The sequence below is a fragment of the Amia ocellicauda genome, chromosome 7, assembly GCF_036373705.1.
Source record: "Amia ocellicauda isolate fAmiCal2 chromosome 7, fAmiCal2.hap1, whole genome shotgun sequence".
Lineage (NCBI taxonomy): Eukaryota > Metazoa > Chordata > Actinopteri > Amiiformes > Amiidae > Amia > Amia ocellicauda.
The window spans coordinates 46,568,244-46,592,497 of NC_089856.1; the positions used below are offsets into that span (position 1 = coordinate 46,568,244).

The 24,254-nt window shown below is 39.9% G+C and overlaps 1 protein-coding gene across 1 annotated transcript; it reads right to left on the bottom strand.

Annotated features, from left to right (window-relative positions):
• Positions 1–11,495: 11,495 nt before the first annotated feature.
• On the bottom strand, positions 11,496–19,545 carry LOC136753664 (C-type lectin domain family 4 member E). Its single transcript, XM_066709962.1, has 7 exons — positions 19,378–19,545; positions 13,849–13,977; positions 13,511–13,585; positions 13,273–13,350; positions 12,975–13,129; positions 12,752–12,867; positions 11,496–12,109 (listed from the first exon to the last, which is right to left on the bottom strand). The coding sequence occupies exons 1-7, from the start codon at positions 19,460–19,462 to the stop codon at positions 11,947–11,949; spliced, it is 801 nt and encodes a 266-aa protein (XP_066566059.1). The 5' UTR covers positions 19,463–19,545; the 3' UTR covers positions 11,496–11,946.
• Positions 19,546–24,254: the final 4,709 nt, after the last annotated feature.

Below are 24,254 nucleotides of genomic sequence, written 5' to 3' on the forward strand. Positions count from 1 at the left end.
ACACACGAGTTGTATCTCCAGTTGTTGTATTTTTAATATTTGTCTTAAACATGTTTTAAAATTGCTAAAAAGGAGAAGCAGTAGTTATCAACAGTCAAATCTGTCAAAGTCAAAGTTGAAATACTCAACACCAAAAACACCAAGTTTGTGTTAGTGACATTACACCGTGTGTGTGTTATTAGCGGTGGTGGTGTGCAGGGCAGAAGGAGGCCGGTGGGGGTTGTTTGTAGTTTGAGTATGGAAGGATTGGTGTAGCTAAACTTCCAGGGCTGAAATTTGGTCCCAGTTCACCCCTGGGTATACGTGTTTTCAATAAAGTGCACAGCGTAAAAAAAGAGTTTGAAAGAGCTTGGACGCTGAAAGTGATGGTTTAAAGCAGGAGGTTGTATTTGGCGAGTACTCGAAAGTCTCAGTTGATGTCGTGATTGCCGTGTTGAGACTGACTTGGTTTGTGTTGCTGCCCTTGGCTGAAGCCAGACAGCGAAGACTGTGGATTCAGGACAGCACAGCTCTCTTGCCCAGCCTGGCTCTTCACTGACCTCTGGTGCTTATATACACATGTAATGTAGTTCAAATGCTCATTTAACTGTCCTTTATGTTTGTTTTTTATCGTATTTTTATATGCCTATTTTAGAAATAGGGTTAGTTAGTAATTCTGTAGTAATTATTTATGTGCATAAAGTGTGCTTAGCTGTTTACTGGTATGGTGGGGTAAGATAGTGTAGGTCAGTCCTGTCTTATTTTGCGTTACTGTGTATTAATTGCATGTCTAATTGAATGAACTTATGGGAATTAATGTTTAAGTTTTTGAAGTATTACTGTTTTCTTTATGATTTGTAAGAGAGGACAAACAGGTACAACAGTCTTTGATTAATTAAAATGCATGGGATACAAGGTGGTAGTTACAATTGATAAAAAAATATATAAAATAAAAACACGAAAACACAATGGGAGTATTTCTTGTCGGCTCTTAGAGGCCCTGAAGCATTCTGTAATAGGGCTGGCAACTATAAGAGTTGTGTAACTTCAGCTACACTATGCTTTTAGACTATAGAGACTTTCCAATTGTATCACCAATTTTGAGTAGAGATGTTGGTGTGCTTGTAGCACTACAGGTAGGGGTGCTGGAGAGCACTAGAATTAGGCAACACTTTGGATCTCCCAATAAAGACAGCTGAAGTAATACATGGCTAAAATACAAGGTGCAGTAGTTAAACAAATAAAACCAGTTAAAAGTATAGAATAAAAGATTGTTAAAATAAAAGGCTGCCATCTCACAGTTATTACAGTGAGTAACAGTGATTTGAGAGTGGTCGTACAATTGGAATATACACCTGAAAGCATCACAAAATCCCCTGGATTACACCATAACCCCCTTTTTTCATTATGGTATAGGATTAAAAGAGTGTGGTTACATGCTAAAAACAGGCTAGTTGCAGAAGAGCATGCACAAGGTCCAAGGGGAGGGCTGCCTAGCTGTCATCACCATTCAATGCTTGTGTGATCACCTAACCGACCCCATTCTGTCCATGGAGAAGCAGTACATTGCTGGACTCCCAGCCATCAGAGCAGAGGACAATGGGGGTAGATGGGATTACCTGATAATAAAAAATAGTAATGTGTCATCCCCTCTCCACACTTCCATTGTTCGCCACCAGTCTTTCACATTCCCCAGCATCAATCATCCAATTGACATTTCACAGCTCCATGTGCACTTGCAACATTCAACCTCCACTCACTGGATCAGCACCTCACATCCCTGCACTGTATTTAAACCCCCTGTTCCTTACATTCAAGGAGTAAGTGATCTACTTAACAGCTTCCTGCATTAATCATTAGCTTTTTTATATATATATATATATATATAAATATAATAATAATAATAAATACATACATACCTTTCTTAAAAAATGAAATACTTTTACATATTTGTTTCTAATTTTCTAATTAAAACATGCTTACCTATCCACAAAACACACACCACTGGGGAAAAGTCTTCCATGATACTAACATCAAGATGATATAATCACTGTCAGATACTTGGTGGAGTGCGCGAGCAGAGTCCTGTAAGGCACTTTGGAAACACTATAGGTCATAGAGGCCTTGGGTAAAATATCCAATGACATGAACGAGAAATGAGAAAATCACAGCGAAACTTCTGCGCTGTACACCAAGCTGGACACTTTAGAGATGGCCTTCATGGTGCATTTTTGGAACACGGTACTAGAGAGGTTCCAGGCCACAAGCCAGCAATTACAGAGGCACGACATAGACATATTTACAGCAACTCGTCTCATTTCATCTATGCAGGACTTTGTGTCAACACAGCGAGATGGCTTTGAAGCATTTGAAAGAGCAGTGTTACAAGCGTGACATCCAGCACGCAAAAAAGTGCAAAACGATGGCAGACGAGAGTACAGAACCAGATGTGCTGCATGATGGAAGGGATCAATTTAGATTAGAGACATTCAATGTCATCATTGACAAACTTACATCTTGTCTTCAACATTGTTTGGAGGCTTACAAACACCTGACTGAGCTGTTTGGTGTTCTTTTCACGCCTGAAAACTTTGACATTACGGCAAGCGCCGACTCGCTCTCAGCCTCGTACCCGCTGGATTTGGATAAGTGCCTGACAGACTAACTGACCCATTTCAGATCATTTATGCAAGATGAACAAAAAATTCCCCTCAACATGCTCCAAACAATGATTAATCTGAATTTACAATCAACTTTTCCAAATGTGTACATTGCGTCAAGACTTTTTCTGACACTGTCAGTTACAAACTGCGAGGCAGAGTGCTCATTTTCCAAAATGTCTAGAGTTAAAAATTTACTGAGAATGAGAATGTGCCAAGAACGCCTTAACTCTCTATCGCTTATGGCCATTGATATCGCTCACACACTTAAAAATAATAATAATAATAATAATAATAATAATAATAATAATAATAATAATAATAATAATAATAATAATAATAATAATGGCGGACGTCAAACTTTAGCACATATGCTCTCACTCATAACTTCCTGAATTGCCAGGAAGATTGGTCTTCTCCACGGCAATTGTTATCAAGTCAACCCAGTGTTATCATTTCAGGGTCTTACTCCTTGACACTAATTATACTTTCCATAAACATCATGAAGTGTTACTATGCCCACAGGTGCGGGGACAAACCGTAAAGATGCCTGTATTCTTTTTCACTTTCCAACGACAAAGTATTTTTCTGCTGTCCTGGAAGTTATTGTCACCGCCTAGTGGGTAATTAGGGGGCGATTACGCAAGACCCGCCACCTCCTTTGATTAACGAGGGAGGAACTCGTGTCACCCACACTTTTCTCCCTGAGCAGCCTCGACAGGACCAGACAAACTCCACACGAACAGTAAGAACAGCATTTACTATTACAGATCCAGTCAGGGCACGAAGGCTGTCCTGGAGTTTTACAAAAGAGTATAATTTAAATTTCAATTAACCTAGCTAAAACCGCCTTTAATTCCCGGTGCTAAAAATAAGGAAAGAACCCCCCTCAAACATACAACAAAAAGAAAAAGCAAAAAAAAAAAAAAGCCTACTAAAACGGACTAAAAATATGAATACTATAAAATGACTCCATTGCAAGATCCTAAAAAATTACTAATGTTACTTCCCCCTCTTTACTCCCACAGACACAAGCATCACTCAGTACACAGTAAGTACACAGTTCTCCCAGGCACCTTTTCCCCCCAGGAACCCGGCCGGCGCTGCGTTGGCCAAACTGGAAACAAAGGTGAGAAGAGTTAGAGCTCCTGAATCAGCCCGTCACATGGGCAGTCCTGCAGATGGAGTAATCCATATCAAGATCTTGCCATACTACTAAAATGTCTTGTACTTTCTCTCCACAGGCAGTTCCGCACAGAATAAGCCCGTCTCTGGGCTGCAGCTCCGCGTTATTTGTAATCCGATAAAGGAAACGAACGATCCAGGTACAAAAATCTCCCTCTTTCACCTCTCAAGTACTGGCTCTTCCTCCTTCGCTTGAAACCCGGGCGTTCAGCTCCTACACCCCTTTCGCCGGTCTGTTCTACTTGTCTGTGCCTCTCATCCGTTCTCTTGAATGACTTGGTCTCTCAACCTAAATCCACAGGGCCACAGGTGATGGCGATTTAGAGAAGTGCAGGTAAGTCCAGGTGAGAATGTGGCGGGTGGCGTGCGCTCGGCAAAAACAAACAATCAATAAAAAACAATAAACCAATAACAGAAGAAAAGTGCTTCAAACAATATAAGGAAGGAAGAAAACAACACACTTCATAAGTGAAAACAACCAAAATCATGAAAATAAAGTGCACACGTTATAATTAGTTAAGTGATATAATACACTCACCTAAAGGATTATTAGGAACACCATACTAATACTGTGTTTGACCCACTTTCGCCTTCAGAACTGCCTTAATTCTACGTGGCATTGATTCAACAAGGTGCTGAAAGCATTCTTTAGAAATGTTGGCCCATGTTGATAGGATAGCATCTTGCAGTTGATGGAGATTTGTGGGATGCACATCCAGGGCACAAAGCTCCCGTTCCACCACATCCCAAAGATGCTCTATTGGGTTGAGATCTGGTGACTGTGGGGGCCAGTTTAGTACAGTGAACTCATTGTCATGTTCAAGAAACCAATTTGAAATGATTCGACCTTTGTGACATGGTGCATTATCCTGCTGGAAGTAGCCATCAGAGGATGGGTACATGGTGGTCATAAAGGGATGGACATGGTCAGAAACAATGCTCAGGTAGACCGTGGCATTTAAACGATGCCCAGTTGGCACTAAGGGGCCTAAAGTGTGCCAAGAAAACATCCCCCACACCATTACACCACCACCACCAGCCTGCACAGTGGTAACAAGGCATGATGGATCCATGTTCTCATTCTGTTTACGCCAAATTCTGACTCTACCATCTGAATGTCTCAACAGAAATCGAGACTCATCAGACCAGGCAACATTTTTCCAGTCTTCAACTGTCCAATTTTGGTGAGCTTGTGCAAATTGTAGCCTCTTTTTCCTATTTGTAGTGGAGATGAGTGGTACCCGGTTGGGGTCTTCTGCTGTTGTAGCCCATCCGCCTCAAGGTTGTACGTGTTGTGGCTTCACAAATGCTTTGCTGCATACCTCGGTTGTAACGAGTGGTTATTTCAGTCAAAGTTGCTCTTCTATCAGCTTGAATCAGTCGGCCCATTCTCCTCTGACCTCTAGCATCAACAAGGCATTTTCGCCCACAGGACTGCCGCATACTGGATGCTTTTCCCTTTTCACACCATTCTTTGTAAACCCTAGAAATGGTTGTGCGTGAAAATGCCAGTAACTGAGCAGATTGTGAAATACTCAGACCGGCCCGTCTGGCACCAACAACCATGCCACGCTCAAAATTGCTTAAATCACCTTTCTTTCCCATTCAGACATTCAGTTTGGAGTTCAGGAGATTGTCTTGACCAGGACCACACCCCTAAATGCATTGAAGCAACTGCCATGTGATTGGTTGATTAGATAATTGCATTGATGAGAAATTGAACAGGTGTTCCTAATAATCCTTTAGGTGAGTGTAGTTTCATGCAACTGGCCCCTGCATACAAAAGAACAAACATATAACTTCTCACAATCTGTATCAACTTCAGGCCCAATACAGTAACCACATCAAGCATGTTCAACATTTAGCGAAACACACAATTGGGTGCAATTGGGTCACATTCTGTTGCCCAGATTTCCACAGTTCTGCGCAGATCTGTAAAATCCCACCGATCCCATTGGTGGAGCAGTGCAGATCTGCGCGGAACTGGGATTAGCTGAGCTACACGAATGCTATAACTGAGTCAAGGCATGCATGATTATGATTGGACCATGAAACAGCTCCCTGACCGACCACCTTGCAATACTGTAATTTATGTCCATAAGTCTTCGTTTCATAACATTTTAGTCAACTAAAATTAGAAGAATTAAAAAAAAAAAATCCACAGTATTTTGTCTCGTTATTATCATAGCTATCGTCACTGAAAATAGGTTGTTGACAAACATTTTTCATCATAGTTTTCATTGAAGAAATTAACAATTATAGAAACACAAAACTAATTTCCAAAAGTTTGCATCTATGTAGAACCCTCATTTCCTTAGCATGACATGATAAACCTCCTGAGAAAAACATGACAACACAAGTGAAGGCATAGTGAAATGAGCATGCCAATTCCCCATGATAAACAAGCAAAGGCAGGGATTTGAATAATTTATTAATACCAAAAAACCTTTTGTATAGTGAATGCAAAAAAAACCCATTAAAAACTATAGACAATAAATACATTCTAACTCATATTTTATTATTGCAGCTTCTCAACAGCTATGACATTTAGGTCCCTTTACCCAACTTGTATAGACCCCATCTCACCATCTCTGAGGTCGTTGCCATCCTGCCCAATGGAAATCTCCTCCAGCTCCATTGCGAGTGCTGAGGGAGAAGCTTTAGTGCTGATGTCAATATCCCCTGTGAAGGCAAGCAAACACAGGGAGTCTTAAAGTACTGTGTGGGTTGATAGGCAGGAGAGTAAAATGAAATGTTTAGGTTGTCATATTTATTTTATTTCTGAGAACATTTAAGACAACAACAAGATAAACAAAACAAGCCATATTTTTTGCCCAACATTTAATTCAAGCCTGGGACCATTTGGTTAAAAAAAAAAGTAGATTTTCCAAGAAAATACTTCTCAAAAAGAAAAAGAGAAACCAGCAGTACTCACCTTCTCAGGGGTGCACGCGCTGTCAGAGAAATGTCTATTTTTTTCCTTAAACTCACCCAATGTCAATGAACTGGACACTTCAAATGTGTGTAATCAATATAGCAGATTATGTCTGTTTTTATAGTAATGAACGCAGGAAACCAGAATATATAGCAAAATATATTTGTGCTCACAGTCCCTTACACAGTGACCCAAGATGTATATCTTGACTAAGCTAAGATTGATAAGATGCACCTATCTTTCCTGTTGCTGGGGGCTAATCTAGTTTACACCCTTAAAGAGACAGTTCTGTCATTTCTAAAATCATGCAGCTTTATGTGTTGTTATAGTGTATAAGTAAGATACATGTCACCTGAGGTGCCAGAGGCTCAGGATTACTAAAGGAAGAATAAGGGAATTAATGATTTCATTGTTTACTAGGGAAGAGGGGGTTTAGTCACTGGTTGCATTATTGATTGATTGGGGAGTTTGGGTTTCTTTGATTGGTGGTGATGGTTATTGAATTGTGTTGATTTACCCCTTTAGTTGCATACAATATCTGGACAAAGGAAAGCCGTGGTATTGCTATTTGGGATTGAATCCCCTCCTGTAGCCTTTTGCCTATAGAGAAGAAGTTCATGAAAAGGGCATATTAGTGTTCATTGCAGTCTGTGTTGGCTTACCTTGCTGCTCTGGTGTGGCGTGGTCTTTCTGGGTGGAGTGGTCAGTGGTCCAGACCTGAAGATGCACCTGTAGAGAGAGACATGATGAACCAGGTGGAGCAAAAGGGAGGTGGACTGGTGAATATGACTGGGTGAATGATAGCGTGAATTGCCAGCCACTTATCTAGGTTGCCCCTGAGACCTTGCTGTTCTGTCTCTCTCTCCCTTCTCTGAGGCGTGCAGTGGGAGGTGGCATCTGTGAGGTCTGGAGGAGAGTCGGGCAGCAGTGCACAGGAACACTGCCCAAAGGCACTTGCGTGTCACCTGAGCTGAAAACTGAAACTGAAGGACAAAGGATTTTGTGAGGACCAACACTGACTTGCTATTTTTGTGCTGGACTATTAGTAGGGGATTTATTTAAGGTTTTAGATTAGGTTCCTTTGTATTTGTTTTACTTTCAGTTCAAGATTAGGATTTTAGCATTTATATTGCCTGTTTAATTAATGGCGATTTTTAGTAGTGAGTGGTTTAGTTTAGCCATTGTAATTGTAATAATTAAATGTGCATGTCATGACTATGTGCAGACTTCATGCACTGCAGTTTTCGTTTAATTTCATAGTAAATCTGAGCACTCTGTGGTTGGAACAGCCACAAAGCATTGTGGTAATGGCAAGAAAGCGTGCACCCAGGAACATAAACTGGAAGAAAAATTGCTTTTGAGTGAACTCTTTTCTACATTAATCCACCTGGGAGATGTTTTTCCGCTGTCAAGGAAGTTATAACTAGACACATCTGAATGAATTGAGAGAGCATCCATCTATCGTGGTACTGTTTGTGTCTTAAAATACATTTAGAACATGCTAATGACTAAGTCACACTTAAGAACGTGAGGGACCTACAATTACCTCCTACACAGATCTCAAACTGGGCAGGACAACAGTGACTACAGGTTTGTATACAGGACAATGAGCCAACAATAATGACAAAGAAAACTTACTTTATTATGCACACCATTCATATATTGCCCTTACAGTGTCCTTACAGTTCTCAGTTCTTACAGTCTGAGGATATAAAGTTAATACCAGGGGGGCACAAATAATTCAGTATCATAATATGTGTTAAATAATATGAATAAGCAGTATATATTATATATACATACACACACATCCATCTATAATCTCATAAAAAGGTGACTGTTTCAAACCAAAACAGTGTAATATAAATTGAAGTCTTGCGCACAGAACTTGGTAAATAAATAGATACATTTTACTGAAGATCCTAAGGCACAATTACTTCAGATATTACATTCTCACATAGTCTGATTAGTAGTAGAATAGAACAGACAGACCATTTGGACAATGCAGGTCATTTAAAATACTAGGCATAGGTGTGGCACCCACTGCTGGTGTTTAACACAGTGATGAGAATCGCAATATACGTTTTTATAAATACATGTTTAGCAGGAACATGGAGTATCGGTTAGGGCTCTATCCTGAGTGGAGTGTCATGCATTGCACATGCAGCTGTGATAAAAAGTAATAAAATAACAGAGGAACAAGTGGGAGAATGACCAAACTAAATAATATAATATACAGCGACTGGTGATGAAGCCGGATCCCAACTCAGCAACCCAAATATCCTCTCAGTATTTCTTAGTCTCGTAATATTCTCACTCAGTAGCAGCTTTTCTTTAGTGCAAAACAGGCAAAGGAATCAAACATCTGTCATCTTAAATTTAAATTAATTTAACATAAGAAAAGCATGTTCTCCCAGCTCAGCTGTAAAGCTGGGCTTCCCAAAGTGTGGCCCGGGCGCCAAATGCGGCCTTCGAGGATGTTTGGTGCGGCGCCCCAAAACCAACCTTCAACCACCCCTTTTCTGAAGCTATATTTTTACACTCTATGAACATTTTCTGTTACAAATTGCATTTAAAACAACCATTAAAGTTAATAAATGTCCCCTAACAGAAATTTATAGGATATAAAAAGACATGAATTGGGTATGAATATGATATATTGCTTTCATCAGTGGTTCATTTTCTACTGTGGCCCCCCATCCCATGCAACCTTGGGAAATTAGCCCTCCATCAACAGACATTTGAAACCCTTGTTGTAAAGCATCACCCTACCTTTGTGCAAGGCTATCCACTTTATTTAAAGAGGCTGCTTCTCTTCCTGTTGCAGTTAAAGGGGAACTCCACCGAAAATCCATATTTTCTCAGGTTATTTTATAACCTTCTCATCCCTGGCCCCTACATGGTGGAACGACCTGCCCCCCAAAGTCAAAACAGCAGAGTCCATGACCTCATTCCGGCGCTTACTCAAGACGCATCTTTTCCAACAGTACTTGTAATATTAGTCCTCTATCCCTGCTAGATAGCACATCACAGTTTTTATTATGCTTCTCGTGTTCTTGATTGTTTTCCTCCTTGCTCCCTTTCCCGTAGCCCTCTGTAACCCTACATCTTGACAGCACTTAGCTTTCACCATCTAGGATGTAGGAAGTCACTTACTGTACTTGTGTAAATTGTAAATTGTAAATTGTAAAATGTATTTTGAATTGTTGTTTTAGCCAAATTGAATTTGTAATGATTGATGCCTTGTACTTCTCTGTATTTTTGCACTTTGTTTGCACTTATGTTGTAAGTCGCCCTGGATAAGGCCGTCTGCCAAGAAATAATAATAATAATAATAATAATAATAATAATAATAATAATAATAATAATAATAATAATATATTCTGTGGAGTGAGCTTTTCGTGTCCAGTTAATTCTATGTACCAGAAATCAGAGATTGAAAAATATACTGTCACCTCTCCAGGTGCTAACCCTGTATGGAGGGAGATCACTGACAAAAAGATTACAGATCACATACAAATGTGCAGATATAAATTGCATATATAAGTTGGATAGAGCGTGAAATAACTGTAAAAAAATACATCACAAATTGTGTAACAATCGATGAGGATTTAACAACGCATGAATTTAGTTACAGAAAGCAGATGTTGTGACCTGTGAATGCTCAAAACGAAATGCTAATACTAATGCTATTTTTGTTTCCATTTTAATAAATCAATGTCAATCTCCCCAGATTACCAATTCTATATGCTAATTACTGCGCATTTCAGTCTGCTGAAATATTTATAGAGAATTTCACTTTCTCATGCGGAAAAGTTGCAAACATATTGTAGAAACTTTAAGGTAAAAATGAAAATGATGGAATATTGTAAAATATTACAAACACAAACACAATCGTTTTAAATTGGATGTATAAAGTCGACATAATATTTGTATGCATCCAATTAAAAACAATTGTGTGTGTGTGTGTGTGTGTGTGTGTGTGTGTGTGTGTGTGTGTGTGTGTGTGTGTGTGTGTAGGCTATTTATTTATTTATTTATTTGTTTGTTAAATTATTTATTTTTACTTAAAATTTTATTCAAAATGTCTACAAGATTTCCACTTGATAGACCAGATTTTCACTTAAGTCACTTAGGTCTACATCACTTAAAATTATGGTATTTGTTAACAAAGTGTTAATTTCAAGATATCTGCTGTGGTAACATCTACCTTTCTTTTTTGAGTAACGTGTTTATAGAATTCACAAATGTATATGACTTCTCCCTCATGATCCCAATTACATTGACAGCCTGTGTAGCCATGTGTGTTAACAGTATGAATATACAGGGGTGCACATAACTGGTGCGCAGTTGCGCATGTGCAGCCTAAATCACAAATATGCGGGCAAATTTGTTTTGGGACTCGCACTTGTGTACCAACTACCAAAGCAGTTTCTATGTATTTTTTCCATAGTTAATAAAATGTTGTGGGGAAAAAAAATTCAAAAAAGCAGCAGACATTAAATAATTAGGCACACAGAGCGACCGCTCCGGACTGGGAATTGACGGGCCCATCAAACTAAAAAATTGACTATATAGAAATAGGGCAGATGAAGTCAGACAATTCAGTGTTGAATTCACACAGGCTCTGTTTTTAGCTAGGAAGGGCTAGAGGTCACAACAAGGGGGACTTCACTGACATTGGAAGCAAATTATAAATTTGTCAAATAGAGATGGACTCAGTGATAAGGAAACTGAAGTAACAGGAAGCAGCATTTATAAATATCTCCCACATTGCAACAACTGTGAAAAATGGATGTAATAGCTGTTGAAACACTCTATATTTTAGTACAAGCATTTTAAAATCACTGGTTCTTGCAATTTCATACATGCTATGTCCATAGAACACCACCTTTTTCGACAGTTGGTTTATTTTTTACACTCCCTATAGTGATGTGTATGTTGACTGTAATAATACAAAGTAACTGTACTGTAGACATGGAGAAAATTAATGTATTAAAAACATGTATTAAAACTGTGTAGAAAGGCATCAAGAGTAACATCATACAAAGCACACAGACATGGTGTTTTAGACTGATCAGCCATCAACATGGTACAAAAGCTGATATCAATATTTGTGATGAACAGTTCATGAGGTCATTGATATGAAAAATAAGCAATTTTGGTTTTGTTTGTTTTTGGCTCCTGCCATTAAGTTGTGCTAACTGCTCTTGTTTCACAGATTCTTTTGTGAACTGATTTGCAGGAGCTGTCGTACCAACTCCATTCCAGACACACACAATTCTCCCCTGAAGGATCTTCCACCATCCAGTTATCAGGTTCGCTGGGCTGACCGGTTCTCTGGAGCCAGTATCTGAACAGAGACGAGAGAGAGCAGGTGTGAAATAAGGCAGCAGAAACTAGGCAAGTACGTCTGCATTTCGCAGATGGGTAAAAAGCACAAACATTGTAAAAGGAAAGCGAAAAGGGACAGAATAAAATCAACCTGAAGGAATCATTGAAGCTCAATAATAAAATAATGACCTAGGGTCAGAAATGTAACCAAGATCAGGAACCAGTTTTTTAAATCAAAAGTTGCTGGGAGGATGTAAGTAACAATTTTAAAGAGATTAAATGTGTCAAATAGTTTCATTAGGGCTGGATCTAATACAATGCTTTACTTAAAATAGAACCAAGAGCCAATTTTGTATTAAAATACATAGAATAAATGTAACCTGAATCACAGACAATATATTGATGTTTCAGATCATTATGTCCTTAATAATGGGAAGAGTTGCTATTCCCATGGGCCTCAGAATTATAATTTTCCATTTCACAGACTTCAGCAGTGGAACAATGTATAGCTTTAGCCTGTATTACTTTTCCTTTAAAGTAACAGCAGCTGCATAAACAAACTCACAGTGAGGTCTGTGTGGTGTCAGACTTTCTACAGGACATTATGCACATTCACAGTGAGGCAGTGAGTTTAGGTCAGAATATTAAATATTAGCTTTACGAGTTGGTCAGCAGTGTGTTGTCCATCCAGAGCCAGACTCCTTCCGTCACGACATCAGTCAGTCCGATCCAGTACTTTTTATCTTGTGTTTTCCGAAGATAATTTGCTAAGAACGTCTAAACAGAAAATTAAATATGTCAATCAAAACCTTTGTGCCAATATCTCAATATCTATTTGTGCCAATTCTTCTAAATTAGGGAGTTTAAATAAAAGTATTGCCTACCTGTTCCTCCTTACTCTCTATAATGACCAGGTGCCCCCCCTTTCTGACACAGTCATCACGACTGTTAGTCCAATTCATTGCATCAGTGGAGAAGAAGTAACACGATCCATTGTTGTACACCCAGCCCACAGAACAGACTTTACAACCTTTGTTTTCTGTGGAATAAGTAGAGTGGACAGGATCAAAGTCAATGATCACAGAGTCACATGTATATTCTGAGGATATCTCTTATTGCCTTGAGTTTGTGTTCTGTTGTTAATTGCGGTGGAACATTCTCAGCTCTCGACACCAAACCCACCCGGAGGACTCTTGACCAGAGCGTTATAAGCATCAGAAAGGTTTGTGTACTTCGTATTCAGTTCCCAATTTTGGTTCTCTGTGGAGAATGATAATGAAAACAATACAAATGCTGTTAGATCATTGGTAACTAGACAAACAATGATAGATAGGCCAGACTAAACAAAGATTAGCTCAATGCATGACAATTCAAGGCAACACATTATGTTAGATTTAGGGTAACAATAAACCAGTCTCACCTGTAGCATTCATATGAAACGAGAGATTGTCAAACCTGGCTTTCAGGATCTCATAATCACCCCTCTTTTCAGCATCTATTGGCAAAAAGAAACATGTAATTAATTTCTAAACGCTCTATTTAATACCATTGCCTGATGTGATCTTAAAGGTTGGGAAGACAAAACACAACTGGAACCAAAAGCTCTCAGAACTGAACTGATGTCCACAGAACAGCTAACAGCTTAAACCTGAAACCACACTTGACTACAGACTACTTCTACCCACACACTACATGTTTGCCTTCCCCCACTTTGCGCATCAGAACACCGTTTCACTGTACAGCATCTGTAATACTTACAATATTTACAACAGACTCCCAGAGCCATGATGACAGACAGGACCAGAATGGTCAGGACAACAGTCAACCACTTGTAAGGTGGCGCTGTACCGTTCCCCTTGAGCTCTGGAGTGGGAGCTGCTTTGACTCCTGGAGAGAGACAGAGAACACAGGGGAGATGAATGGTGACAACGTAACCCCTTTGTTAATGGATGGTAATTTTTGGGACCGATACTGGGACGTGACATCTCTCCTGAAGGGAAAGTATATTACCACTACAATCTCAACCACTTAAGCTTTAAAACTACTGATGATATTATATGTATACATATGTATGTGTGTGTGTGTGTGTGTGTGTGTATATATATATATATGTGACATTGTACGGGGTGTGGTGAGGAATGGGAGGTATATTGGGACCCGGGGGATTCCCCTTTATGAGCTGCTGCCCGGAAAACCACATACTGACAGCCTGAGGGGCACGCAGCTGGAAACTGAACGCAGCGGCTGACGCAACAGTGACAGGCTGCAGAGTGGAAGACACAAACGGCTGCCAGTATTGATCACCCGCAGACTTTAAAACGACCCCACCTCCTTTCAGAGATTGCAGAGTTCCTGAGGGGAAAATCGGGGAGGGTGTATGTCATGCTACTGAAGAGACAAGGAGAGAGGAGATAAGCGATTTGATTTACTGGACTTTGACTGTCTGTGTGAGACCCCAAATTAGATACCCGATCTGCACTGGCTTAAAACTACGATTCCTATGTTTGACAATTCCTCGCTTCGCTATATCGACTACAAGGCTTTTGTATCAGGGAAACCTAGTAGTGGCCCAGGAGTAGTTTGGAGCACCATCACAGTGTTTTTAAGCGCCCTTATTTTGTTTTACAGCTTTTGGCAAGGCTTCCCTGTGTGTGTGTATATACATACACACACATTATATATTCAGTATATATATCTTTCTTGATGATGACATTTCAGAATAGTACTATGAAGCCATGGAGGTATTCTTTAGCTGGTTCAAATAACTTGCTCAAGATTATTCAGTCAGTGCTGCTGTCCTCTCTATTTAACTTGGTTCAGTGACTACATGAAAGCAGCACTGGTGTTTCCAAAGCAATACAAAATTGATCTCCTTTTGATCCTTCCTTATGCTAAACCCTTCGAAGGTGTAGAGAGATATTTGTCTCTGGTATAATATATAATGAATCAATAAACTGATCATAAAATAAAAAGTATATAATTTAGTAACAGTAACATTAAATAATACTAAAGATGACTGACCACAAGCAAATGTATTGACATTGGTCATATGAGCTGATCTTAATAATTATTTATTTTAATTTTTTAAATACCCTCCCATCTCTTCATGTCTGTCAGTCATTTTGTTGCTGTTTATATTGATATCATTATATATTTTGCTGTTCTTTGCATTTTTACTGGAAACACATTCACTATCCTGCCAAAGTATCCCCACAGTGTTTGTGTTTTTCACAACCATCAGGGATGGATTACTGACCGGGTCAATGGGGCCAATGCCCAGGGACCCTTGACTAGCAGGAGCCCGGGGGGGCCCTGGGTTTTAAGGTTGCGCAATCCAGGTTGGTACAGAAAACCCATCAACAATGAAAACAAATGTTTATTTATGCTTAAATATATGGGTCCTATAGCCTATACAAGGCCTCTTAAATAAGGCTCTTGGTCTATGAGGGCTCCCTGGCTGGCACTCCTGTTACTATTGGGCCCTATGAATATGAAGGCCTCCAAACCTCTTATAAAACCATTGTCCCATCCTGTTTCAAATTATATTTATTTGAAAAGAGTATAATGATACCTAATGAGAAAACTAGAGCCCAGCAACATCTTTAATATATAACTTTCTTTCCTTAAATGAGGAACTTAAAACAGAATATCCTACATTTTTATGTAGGAAATATTTAGATCATTTTTTATATTTTATTTATTATATTCAACATGTGTGATGGAAAAATGTTATAAAAGATCAAGTTGGCTTGTCCTTTAATGGGCTTGTTGTCAGTAGCCTTTCATTTGATTTTTTACCGTTTAATTTTATTTCAGTTTTTTTCTTGCTTAGTTTTATTTTACTATAATAGCCAAGCTTCAGACCCACAGGTCTGGACGAGGATCCCAATTCATGGTGCGACACAGTTACCGACTCCGCTTAATGGAAAAACACTTCCAATGATAAAGTTAAGTCTATTCTTGTCAGAAGAGGAGCAGGTACTTTCCAAAATCAAAGCAGCAAATACCCAGCGTCTGTGAGGGATAGGAGTAGGACAATCGGTGGGTAGGCTAGGAGTTTTACCAATGCATTACTCAGCTGCTCTTTGCCAAATGGACAAACTGTTTCTCGTCAGTGGTTACTGTACTCCCCGTCAAATGGATGTATTTACTGTACCTGTGCAAACTATTTTCCACTAAGCATAATGCCTTCATTGACGGATTTTGCGATTGGAAACATTCGGAGAGTATTGGGGAACATGAGAGGAGCGCGGAGTACAGGGCTTGTATGCAAATGTTACATCGGCGCTCAAAAGGCACAGAAACAATTTACTCTGACTTAATTAAACAAATGGACTCAGAGTGGGAATACTGGAAGCAAGTATTATGGTGAGTTGTATCAGTCATCAAGTTTTTAGGGGAGAGAGGACTGGCTTTCAGAGGGGTTCAGCTCATAATGGAAATTTTCTAGGCATCCTCGAACGTTTGTCAGAGTATGATCCATTTTTAGCTGAACATATCAGAAAGTTTGGGTGGAAGGGAAAGGGCACTGTGTCCTATTTATCATCGACGAGTTTATTCAGCTAATGGGGGATAAAATCAAGCAAACCATCGCTAAGGAAATTTAAAATGCAAAATACTTTTCTGTAATTGTGGACTCCACCCCAGACCTCTCTCATGTTGATCAACTGACTTATTTTTCGTTTTGTTGATCCTGATGGGCATGTGGTGGAGCGTTTTTTGGACATTCAAACCTATAGAAAGCCACACTGGGGAGAGCTTGGCTGACTGCATTTTGGCTATGGTTGACAGTCTTGGGCTTGACCTATCCAATTGTAGGGGGCAGTCATACGACAATGCAAGTAACATGTCAGGGAAGTATAAAGGGGTCCAGGCACACCTTAAACGGAGAAATCCCTAATCCATTTTGTGCCATGTGCAGTGCATTCATTAAATTGGGTTGGCACCAACGCTGTTGATAGTTGCAAAGTAGCTGGTAGTTTTTTTTATTTAGTTCAGTCAATTTATACTTTTTGCGCATCATCCACACACCACTGGGGAAAAGTCTTCCATGATACTAACATCAAGATGATATTAAAATCACTGTCGGATACTCGGTGGAGTGCACGAGCAGAGTCCTGTAAGGCACTTTGGAAACACTTAAAGGTCAGAGAGGCCTTGGGTAAAATATCCAGTGACATGCACGAGAAATTAGAAACTAGCAGCGAAGCTTCTGTGCTGTGCATCAGCTGGATACTTTAGAGATGGCCTTCATGGCACATTTGTGGAACACGGTACTAGAGAGGCTCCAGGCCACAAGCCAGCAATTACAGAGGCACGACATAGACATATTTACGGCAACTCATCTCATTTAATCTCTGCAAGACTTTGTGGCAGTGCAGCGAGATGGCTTTGAAGCATTTGAAAGAGCAGCCATGAATGTGTCCGGCGTTTCTCAGTGTTACAAGCATGACATCCAGCACGCAAAAAAATGTAAAATGATGGCAGAAGAGAGTGCAGAACCAGATGTGCTGCATGAGGAAGACAAGAAAGAAACTCCTGTAAGAAATTGTTTTGGTAACCATATGCTGGATTGTATAATTGTCAGGGCCTGCAAAAATTGTGTTTGTTATTTTGTGTGTTCTTAAATTGCATTTTCTTGCCTGATGATCTGATGTTTACAGCCATGTGATGTGTGTCACAGGGTAGTTTTATGTTGACAAATCAATTTTTGATTCATGTGATGCATTAAATACGTGTATATTTGACAGTTAATTCATTAAAGACGTGTGTTTCATACCCCTTAATTTGCCTCATTGTAGATTATTCGTTGTGTAGCTAATATTAGACTTGTAGAGAGAAAGATTCGGTAAACCCTGTACAAAGTGTACAAATGTTTTTTTAGCACAGGGGTAGCACAGGCATTTGACGTGGAGTGAGAACGGTTTGAATATTCATGATCATCATAATTTCCACTTTCTATTACTGTGAATGTGCAGCTAAGGGAAAGAACAGGAAAAAATGGTGGGAGGGGGGCACTTGGAGATAATTGGCCCCGGGGCCTTTGCAAGTCATAATCCATCCCTGAGTACCATTTATGTTCTCATCATTTAGTTTTCTAACTGTGTAGAAGTGTAGAAAGCTACAACAGTTATTCTTAATGCAGAATTATCATATTTGTTAATCTCTCATTTGTTTATTGCCATTTTAACTTTTTTGTTACTTTGCGTTGCCATTTTTTTGTTACTTGTTGATTGATTAATTATAGCATAGCTGTGGAAATTGCATACATTTCTTTTCACCCATCCATGATGTCATATGTTTGTGTTTAACAAATGAATATTCACGTCTGAGTAATAGCTGACTAGCTGTGGATATTACATAAGTCAACGCAAGAGCTTTCCCTTTCCCCGGTCCATGCGTCTATAGAAATTTGCTGAATATAACCTGAATAATAGCTGGTTTTATAATTTTGTGTGGTTATGGTAAGTTTATACAGAGACTCTATGAAACCACTGCAAATCCCCAGCATCATGCTTAAATTTCCCCCATTCATTTGCACCTGAATAAACTGTAATCAGTTATCATGTAAGTTCACAAAATCTTGCACACATTCATCCAAAAATTACACACATTCATTCACTTAAACCCGAAGACATGAGCAGCACTCCAATACAACACGTTAACAATTTGGGCATAAAAAAACCTGCACAATTATTTGATATACTCATGGACAAAGATAGGACCCTGTACCTCCAAAGACCTTTTTACTGTTCTCAGCTATTGATCATTTTTTTAATTTTTTTGCAAAAATGTATGGGTCATATCCTTGTGTTGTGGGCCTACTTTAACACACTGTAATAAATACATTTCTGGGGAGTTATCTGGAATGTTACCCTCTACAAGAAAACTACAACAACAACAACAAATGTATATATTTGCTATAAAATATTAATAAAAGGCAGCATATGTCGACCAAAGTATGTGAATTTCCAAAAAGAAACTGAATTTGTGTTTTAAAAACTGCCCAGAGGAAACAGTGGTGTGTATTGATTCGATTGAGTAAAATATGAGTTTATGTTGATTGTTTCAGCAGTTAAACCTTAAATGGGTAAATTACCAACAAACCCATATGACATTCAATAGTAGTCGACCCTTCTCAAATGCTGTGGCACAGAATTTCCATAAGGCTGCCACTTAAAATGATTAAACAAATACCAGCACTGGCTGAAATACAGTGGCAGATATTACTCAGTGGACTATCCTGGCTAAATAATATGAATACATAAATAAACCAATACATCTCACCTCTTGGTGGTGTACCCAGCTCTTTCTCAGCTGCTTTTGGCTGTGGGGCGAATTTGACTGTGGTGTAGATGACCTCGTCCGTCATCCTCCCCAGCTGGGGTATCTGCTCTAGGGGCAGACTCGGGACTAACGAACTGCACTGAAATACTAAGATCTTCACAAATGAAAAATAAAAGTAAAAGAGGGAACAAAAAAGAGAAGTACATGGGCTGTCCTGTTGTACATTTGGAGAACTTGCATGCAAAGAGGCGATTAGGCAGGAAGTCATTACATAAATACATTAAGAAATATTGTAAATTCTCACGGTGGCCAATTAATAAATCTATCAGTCTGTGTTTCTTTGAGAGATAAAGATCTTTCTGAACAGTAATATTATCTTGTACATGTAAATCTATCCTTTTGAAATTAGCCAGATATACTGTTAACGGTTACAAACAAAAAGTAGTTGAATGTTGATCTATTACATAAGCAAACTGACTTGACATTCAAATCAAAGGCATCTTCCCTAACTTACTCTATAGGTTCCACACATGTGCTTACAAAGACATTAACCATATTGAAAGGAAGAATCCTTCTCCTCAACCAGTCGAACATCTGATGTGATTTACAACAATGTTCAGACCTTGCCATCACAACTAATAACTACAAATTATTTTTATTTCCATTTAAAAATATATATTTTAAACAAGATATATGTTGTTAATTAAAAAATAATGAAATGGATAAATCACACAACACATCCACTGATTATGGATTATTATGTATTTTTGATTATGATCATATATATATTTTTAAATACTAGATATATTTAATAAAAATCATGATTAAATGTTATTGTGTAAGACTTTGTAATTGTTCAATTCAGCTTCGTGATCCTGGTATTTTGTGTCAGAGTCTTCTAGATCTTCTCTTTATATTATCACTTTACGATTAAAACATTTGAGGGTGATCACCTGTGGAACTGGATCACTGGCCCATAGGCCTATTCAGCAAGGGCTTTTCACCAATTCCCTTATATGGATTATTTCTCTAAATTATATAAAATCAATTATTGAACACACCTAAGTGAGGTATACTGCTAGATTTAAAGATATTGTAGCGATCTGGGACTGGGGGGTCATGTGGGGAATGTTCACGTAGTCTGTGCATGTTATGCTTGTGTAACTGTGTAGTGTTTTAAACTGGGTCAGGGGTGAGCACCGCCACGGGGGAATCACAGGGGGCGCCGTGATTCAGGGAGCCAGGCACGGGGTACAAGCTAATAAATAGGGGTGCCCCGGTTCCCACGAGGCAGTTTTTGAAGTTGTGAATTGGAGTTGAGGTGAGACAGTTTTGAGTTACAGTGTTAGTCAGCAGAGTGTTGCTCCAGCCAAAACCTGTTCCTGTAGTTGCCTAAATTGAAGTCAATTCAGTTCAGCTGCTGAGTTGGTGAAAGTAAATAGGTTGTAGAAAGGAGATTTAGTCAAAGACTAGCAGGAATTCTGTTGCAGGTGGGGCCAGTTAGGTGTGAATTGGGGGCAGGTAGACAAAAGCAGCTGGTGAGGCCAAGATGTAAACAGAAATATTTACAAGTTGCCACAGACAGACACAGGCCTCTCGTTTGTCTGTCTGTGGCAACAACATACTTTCTGTCATACAGACACTTTTGTCAAGTTATATTGTACTTTCCCTTTCTAAGACACAGGCTATATATGGTTTTACAACTCTGAGGCAATTTTTTCCCCCTGAGGATGAAGAGAGTCTGTCAAATGGGATTGCCTGCTGTAGGTTGTTTTACCTTTCAAATGTGTTTGATTTTATATGTCATATAAAAAGAGGCATACAATTAGTGATCTTTATTTAAATAACATAACAAGACTGAAGCTGAAAGACTACAGCCCCCATACTGCCTTGCTTCCTCTCCTCCATGGTTTCGCTGAGCGCTGAAGGAAAAAAGAAAGATTATCAGCTGGGAGCGAAGTGCCACTAATCAATAGAGATACATACCATTTTTCAATTAACTCAAACAGAAATACATATTGCTTGTGCAATTATTGAACACAATATATCCAACTCACCCAATTTAAAGGACACAATTAGTAAATGCAAAAAAAGGTCATTAAATAATACACTAGTTCAATTAAGGTCCAAACTCCCTTTTATAGGAATAATTTGCAGTCTGATTGACTGGTTAATAGTCACCAGAGCACATGTGTAGTAAAGCATGCACTATGGGCACCTGCAAAGAATGCAGGTGTTAACCGAGAGGGCTCAAGTGAGATTGTCATACAATAAGTGAATGACATAATTCCAATAATCTTTTTACAATGTTCAAACATGTAGCCTATACATTTTTAAGTATTTTTCATATAAGATAAGGGTCAACATAACCTGGTTGACCAATCACATCTTAAGAAAATCTGGCCAAGTCCATTCAGGGAGTGGCCACTCATCCTTCCCCCTGAGATATTGGATCAACCCAAGAGAGGACTGGTGTGATGATGTGTTAGACTGACAAGTAAATAACACAGCGTCATTATCAGCATTTAATGGGTAAAAACATATTAATAATGATTATAAGTTAATCAAAGACCAGCAACTCTTCGAGTTGAGTTACAGGAGGTATCTCAAAGCATTTGACAGATGTCAGAAATTCAATTTGGAGCTCAAGAAATGCAAGAGATCTCTTAAAATATTTAAACAGATGATGAAGTGGAGTTGGCTGGATGAAGTGGAGATGATTTGGCTGTTCATACACAATGAACCCCACACTAGCAGTATAAGTAAAGTCTTCCAATGGAAGATCACTCTCCCCAGGGGGTACGGAACACAATATTACTTATTATTAATATTAATTATCACAACTACATTTCATTAAAACAATTTCACCTAAATCAGAAACATTTGGATTTCAATAAATTAGATTCCTGATCACATGACCTCTCTGAAGTACAAAAGTAAAGCCGCTCCCCTTCAGGGTTGTTCCTCTTCCTGTTTGTGTGGCATCTCCTCCAGCTCCACTGAGTTCTGAGCAGAGCAGCTGAGCTCCCAAGATCCACTGCGACTCTCACAGGCCCCTCCTTTAAATGGGCCTAATTTAGCACTAAGAGGAACCAACACAGGAAGCTGATAATGTGGTGTGAACTAATACTCTCATTGACTTCTGTGAAGCAACTCTGACATTAAAAAAAGAGCATTCTAAAAGTACCTATACTTACTTAAGTACCAACTTATATCATATGCACACCTCTGGTAGAAATATCAAGTAGAATCTCTAAATATTTTCTATCTGTAGTGCTTATATATGTCAGTTTTTACTTGTCTGTAGTCTTTAACTTTTGTTTCTTTTGCAGTTATCTTTCAAGTTAGAAGCACTGCCCAAGGGGGAGGGGTTTTCAGCTTTTTAAGTCCGTCGGCACCTTGGTTCATCTCGGCTTTCACATGACTGCTAGTCCTTTAATATTAATATTATTATTATTGTTATTATTATTCAGGATGGTTTGCTTTGTTGGTTTTTGCCCACAGGACTTTTTCCTCCACAGCAAGAGCGTACGCAGCGGCAGTAATAGCCGAGGCCGGCAGCCAGTCCTTTCTTCCACCTGGCCCTCAGCCCCCCTGTCCCTCTGTCAGGCCAGTGACTGCTGAGGCACCTGCCCCATCGCTGGCAGTGACAAATAGAGGACAGAGAGGGAGGCCCACAGAGAGGTGTCCCCGGGAAACCTCAACCTCCGCCTCCTCTTCCTCACTGTCGATCTCATCTCCACCGAGACGCCGGCGCAGGGGTCCGAGCTCCGCGGACAGGGGGAGAGATGCTGCCATCCTGGCTCTCAACACCAGGATGGATCAGATCTGTGCACTACTTGCTGCCCATGGACCCTTGGACCGTCCGTGGAGGGCATGCTGGCATGACCCAGTTAATTGCCATATAGGTGTCATTCTGCAATTCCTGCAGGAGCTGTTGGAACTGGGCAAGTCCCTGTCCAAGCTCAAGGTTTATTTGGCTGCCATCTCCTCATGTCATGTTAGGATTGATGGCGAGCCTCCGGGGTCTCATTTATTGGTGGCACAGTTTCTGAACGGTGCGCACAGGCTGAGGTCTACCAGTGTCCCTTCCCTGCCAGCATGGTACCTTGCTGTAGTGCTAGACTCGCTTTCCAAAGCCCCGTTTGAGCCCATCAGTTGACCTCAGATTAGTTTCACTGAAGATGGCGTTTTCTGTCTCCATTCCATATCAACAGGCCTATTGAGTTGATGGCTTTCCATCCTCCTCCCTTCTCTTCAGAGGAAGAGAGTAGGCTACACCTGTTGTGCCCGGTGCGGGCTCTCAGGTGATATTTGGAGAACACTAAGGACATTCGGCGCTCGGACCAATTGTTTGTGTCATTCGGAGCATGGACGCAGGGCCAGGCACTTTCAAAGCAGTGCCTCTCACACTGGATTGTGGAGACCATTACCACGGCCTACGAGTTGGCTAGAGCCCCAGTGCCTGAACACCTGGTGGCCCACTGGATTCGAGGTGTAGCCACATCGTGGACCCTTTTTCAAGGCGCCCCACTGGCAGACATCTTTGTTTGATTCTACAGGCTGGACGTGACGGGCCAGGTTCCTTCTATTGGGATTCTGGCCTCAGTAACGATAGGTTATTATCATAACCCCGGTTCCCTGAAAAAGAAAGACAGCCATTACCTAATGGGAAGACTATACCAGAGCTGTCGCAAGTCCTGACACCTGACTAAGTCTAAACCCACAATGACAAGGATAGCAGAGCTTCACCGGCGCCTGAGGGCTAGCAGTTTGCAGTACCTGAGTGCCCAAGCCTGGGCGCAGCCGGTCCACCACGTTGAGGCAGTAGAACCTTGTGAAGGTCTGTTGCCCAGACCAGGTCGCAGCATTGCACA

What these genes read in the sequence shown, in the direction of transcription:
- LOC136753664 (XM_066709962.1), bottom strand. Translation starts at nt 19,462, where the DNA reads ATGACGGACGAGGTCATCTACACCACAGTCAAATTCGCCCCACAGCCA. An exon ending in GGGAGTCTGTTGTAAATATT is followed by an intron (nt 13,586 to 13,848) that starts GTAAGTATTACA and finishes TTTTGCCAATAG; the next exon opens with ATGCTGAAAAGAGGGGTGAT. An exon ending in AACACACTGCTGACCAACTC is followed by an intron (nt 12,110 to 12,751) that starts GTAAAGCTAATA and finishes GTCTCTGTTCAG; the next exon opens with ATACTGGCTCCAGAGAACCG.